Genomic DNA, 4,809 nt, shown 5'->3' with positions numbered 1-4,809 from the left:
AATTGGCCAACAGATATGATTACACAGGGAAAAAAATACATCCCTAGTTGGATAAATGTTCCTATGGGATTATCTCAAGGAAACATATAGCACTGTGTTCTCTCTTTTTTCTGTTTCTGATTATTGGAAGAGTAAATTGCAGGTAACTGTTGGGGATACAGGAAAAGGAGATAAAAGGCCATTCCTGGGATTCACATAAGGCACCATCACGAAAGTATCCTTCCCCTGTCTTGTAAGTGATAATGGCACAAAAAGATGACTACACATACTTTATTTACCGAAGGTGTTTTGTAAAAACCTAGATTAATTTAAAACTATTAACAATTAAGGTAATTTTTTAAAAAGCTGAACCAATACAACCAGTTTGTAATAAGCGCAGGTTGATGACAAATTTTGTCATAAATTTAGATGATTATACTGAAAAAACTGCATTTCTTTTACCAATATAAATGTTACATCAAGCTAAGTCATTCTGAAACCTATGACAAATAACCATGCACAGGCCAACCAACTAACCACTACATAATAATAACCAGGTAAATGAATGAATAAAAACAAGCTGAAAATGAAATTAGTTGTTACATTTGACTGTGAGCTGTTTGTACACATTGTCTAACCCTATAGAGGATGTATTTGATGTGAATAATATGAAATGTTGAATGAACAAATTATATAAATAATTATATATAAATACATGAAATGTATATAATATACATGTTATATATAATATATACACTATACATATATTTGACACTTCAAAAGAGTGTAGTGATTACCACTAATACTGATATGTGAGGGATTCATGCAAGAATGGGGCATGGAGGAAATAAGATAAGTTTCTCAAGACCTAATTCATATATGTTTACCAGAGTCCATTTCAAAACATGGTTCTTGAGAATCCTGGATGTATTTTCTATATCATTTTCATGTTAATAAAACTCAATATATGTGACTATAAAACTCACCAGAATCATTATCTTATTCATAGAGATTTTTATAGCACAAAGAGGCATTAGATACCATGTAGTCCAATTTTTTTTTTTTTTTTTTTTTTTTTACTGAGAAGAAAACCCTCAAAAGGAGAGTTGCTTGTCCTATGTCACCCAGTGAGCAGCTTACCCAGGTGTCCTCTAGACACCTTCTGATTCTAATTCACGACCTATATATTTGTGGTTTCATGTACTATTAATGTTTTTATTTTTGTCTTCCAGAAACTTACATTCTGAATCCTACTGACTATTTGGTATACTTCTCTGGGCCATTAGTAAAATCACTGACCAACAAAATTCCACAAAAGTAAGGGTCCTTGTAAGTTCAAGTGCCTTGACTGAGTGCCAAATGTGGACACTAACATGAACATTTCTTTCCAAAATGCATCATTTCCCTACCCCTTATTCTCACTTATTTTGATCATTATGGGATAAAGTTGACAATATGGAAAGAGCAAACCATTCAGTGGTATTTGAATTTATTTTGTTGGGACTTTGCAAATCTCAAAATCTTCAGATTTTATTCTTCTTGGGATTCTCTGTGGTCTTCGTGGGGATTGTCTTAGGAAACCTTCTCATTTTGGTGACTGTGACCTTTGATGCACGCCTTCACACACCAATGTATTTTCTGCTTATCAACCTCTCCTGCATTGATATGATCCTGGCTTCTTTTGCTACCCCTAAGATGATTGTAGATTTCCTCCGAGAACGTAAGATCATCTCATGGTGGGGATGTTATTCTCAGATGTTTTTTATGCACCTCCTGGGTGGGAGTGAGATGATGTTGCTTGTAGCCATGGCAATAGACAGGTATGTTGCCATATGCAAACCCCTCCACTACATGACCATCATGAGCCCACAGGTGCTCACTGGGCTATTGTTATCCTCCTATGCAGTTGGATTTGTGCACTCGTCTAGTCAAATGGCTTTCATGTTGAATTTGCCCTTCTGTGGTCCCAGTGTTATAGACAGCTTTTTCTGTGACCTTCCCCTTGTGATTAAACTTGCCTGCAAGGACACCTACATCCTACAGCTCCTGGTCATTGCTGACAGTGGGCTTCTGTCACTGGTCTGCTTCCTCCTCTTGCTTCTCTCCTATGGAGTCATAATATTCTCAGTTAGGCACCGTGCTGCTAGTCGATCCTCTAAGGCTTTCTCCACTCTCTCAGCTCACATCACAGTTGTGACTCTGTTCTTTGCTCCATGTGTCTTTATCTATGTATGGCCTTTCAGCAGATACTCTGTAGATAAAATTCTTTCTGTGTTTTACACAATTTTCACACCTCTCTTAAATCCTATTATTTATACATTAAGAAATCAAGAGGTAAAAGCAGCCATTAAAAAAATACTCTGCATATAAATGTAAAACATACTTTTTAGTTGACACTTTTGAAGAGACACTGTCTTGTTTGTTTGAACATTTAAGAAACTCATTTTTAATGTATCAGGTTCATGCAAAAGTAATTGTGGTTTTTGCCATTAAAGTAAATGGCAAAATTAAAGTGCTGGCAAAAACCGCTATAACTTGTGTACCAGCTAATAGTTCAAGTCTGTATGAGGAAACAGTAGATGTAATTGTTAAAAAGCAAACACCTTTTTGTGATCTTTTATGGTCAAACACATAACATCTACAGTTTGGCTTGTATACATTTAACTCCCACCTTTATCTGTTTCTCTGATGCAAATTTGAACAAAATAAATAAGTTACCTGTGATTTAGTTTTTTCGTCTATACAACTTTGTTTATATGCATCTTTCGTTATTTTAGCATGCTCTTAAACCTCAGAAAACACATTATTATTGTTACGATTTTTGTTGGTGGTGGTGGTAATCTATGTTTAGAGAAAGCACACAGATGACATCTCATCACAGTAATATATCCAAGTGCCTTACAGACTAGAAAACTGCATGTTCTGGGTAATCCATGATTAGTGTGTATTAAATTATACTAACTTCCTTGCCGTAAGCACAGTGTGTTCAACCATTCTTCGCATATTTTGTGAGCCTACAGAATGCCAGAAGATATAGCCAGGGCTTCAAGAAACTTATACCTATGGATGGATAGAGAGAACTAAATTAGTAATTGTTCTGTGGCACGAACAGCACTGTTACATGATGCACAGGGTGCTTTGAGAGTGCAGAGGAATGGCGTCTCAATCAGGGCAGGGCAGGAAGGTTTCCACTCATAGTTAGCATCAGCTAGATGGAGAAGAAAGACATTCCATGAGAAAGAAATAGTATGTTGAGAATGCGTAGAAGCATGACACAGAGGAGAACCTACACACAGTTTCATTGAGCTGGGTCGTGGGCTACGATGTCAAGAGATGAGATAGAGAGGTATGTCAAATGTAGTCTGATCATATAATAGAAAATATAGGATACTCTTTGGAATTCAAAACTATGTCATACTGAAATTTAAAAGACAGACAGGAAGGGAAAAAAAGTAAGCATAGACCATTCTTGTCCAAACTTGTACATTGTACTGCTTCTGTTCCAAGTTTACCTCCTGCTTCTTAGCTCTGTTCATATTTCTCTTTGCAATCTAGGCAACTAGGCCTGTAACTGAATAGAAGGCAAAAGCAAATTTAAAGCAACTCGGTATCGGAGATGACTACTGTCTTTCAACTTTAGCAAAAATCCAAAAAGAACTTTATGCCTTTTATCGGATATATTATACCTAGTATCCAGAAAAGCCATTCCAGAGGCTGAAGATAAAACATTGAATACTAGGTCTCTAACATGTATTTAGATTATTTGTTACATAAAGGGTACCTCACATCAGCCTTAGTTGTTTTATACTGAGCAACTAATTTTATGAAGAAAACATTTTATATACAAGTTGAATTATTGTAGCCAAGGATCCCAGCCTCAAAATGCATTTTCAAACTTTTTTTTCTTTCTTTCTGAATCTCAGAATGTAGTCTTGTGTTGTAAGACTTTATCTCCCTTTCCCAACAGGTACGTTCATACACAGTGTTTCTTATCTAGTTAAGTGCTTGCTTAGAAATCTTAGGGGCCGATTTTGAAACAAACAAGGCAGGGAAACCTGGCTGCAGAATCCTCCCTTGAGAGGGGAATTACTTACAGTTAACCCACCACTACCAGGCCACAGTCAGGAAAAGGTAAATCAGACCTCAGGACAGGCCATTACTCAAGATAACCTTCAGAACAAGACACGCAGACCTGCACCTTCCTGCACTATTCTCACATAGTTTCCATATCTTTTCCGTCTTAAACTCCTTTACTCAGCCCCCAAATGGGGAATGATCTGTTAAAGGCATGAACCTGGCCATTTCCCATCTGCTCACATTTGAATAAAATTGTTTTCCTTTTACCACTCCTTGCTTCACTTGTTTTCAGCCTCTGAGAGGGGTGGTAGACATGGATGGGTGTGTTGGGGGCTAGGTGGGCAGCGGGGAGGGGAGACACTTAAGCTGGTTATATTTTAAGCTGGTTATATTAGATCTGTCCACCTTGGTCTCCCAAAGTTCTGGGATATAGGCATAAGCCACCACACCCGGCCAAGACAATCTCTTAATAAATGATGTTGGAAAAACTGTTTATCCATATGCAGAAGAATAAAATTGACCATTATCTTACATTATACACAAGAATAAACTCAAAATGGATAAAATACTTAAATGTAAAACCTGAAACTGTAAAGCTAAGAGAAGAAAACATAGGGAAAATCTCCACAATATTGATCTTGGCAATGTTTTCTTATATAGAACTCCAAAAGCACAGACAACAAAAGCAAAAATAGACAATGGGATTGCATCAAACTGAAAAGCTTCTGCACAACAAAGTAAACAACTAACACA

General features: G+C 36.7%; 1 protein-coding gene across 1 annotated transcript; it reads left to right on the top strand.

Moving 5' to 3' along the window:
• The first annotated feature begins 743 nt into the window (after positions 1-743).
• LOC116275657 (olfactory receptor 4K13-like) lies at positions 744-4,356 on the top strand. Its single transcript, XM_031667754.1, has one exon. The coding sequence runs from the start codon at positions 1,435-1,437 to the stop codon at positions 2,347-2,349; it is 915 nt and encodes a 304-aa protein (XP_031523614.1). The 5' UTR covers positions 744-1,434; the 3' UTR covers positions 2,350-4,356.
• Positions 4,357-4,809: the final 453 nt, after the last annotated feature.

The sequence above is a fragment of the Papio anubis genome, chromosome 7, assembly GCF_008728515.1.
Source record: "Papio anubis isolate 15944 chromosome 7, Panubis1.0, whole genome shotgun sequence".
Lineage (NCBI taxonomy): Eukaryota > Metazoa > Chordata > Mammalia > Primates > Cercopithecidae > Papio > Papio anubis.
The sequence above is the reverse complement of the archived record's forward strand: the minus strand, read 5'-3'. Positions and strand labels throughout refer to the sequence as shown.

Excerpts from the sequence above, each read along its gene's own strand:
- LOC116275657 (XM_031667754.1), top strand. The coding sequence starts at position 1,435 with ATGGAAAGAGCAAACCATTCAGTGGTATTTGAATTTATTTTGTTGGGA.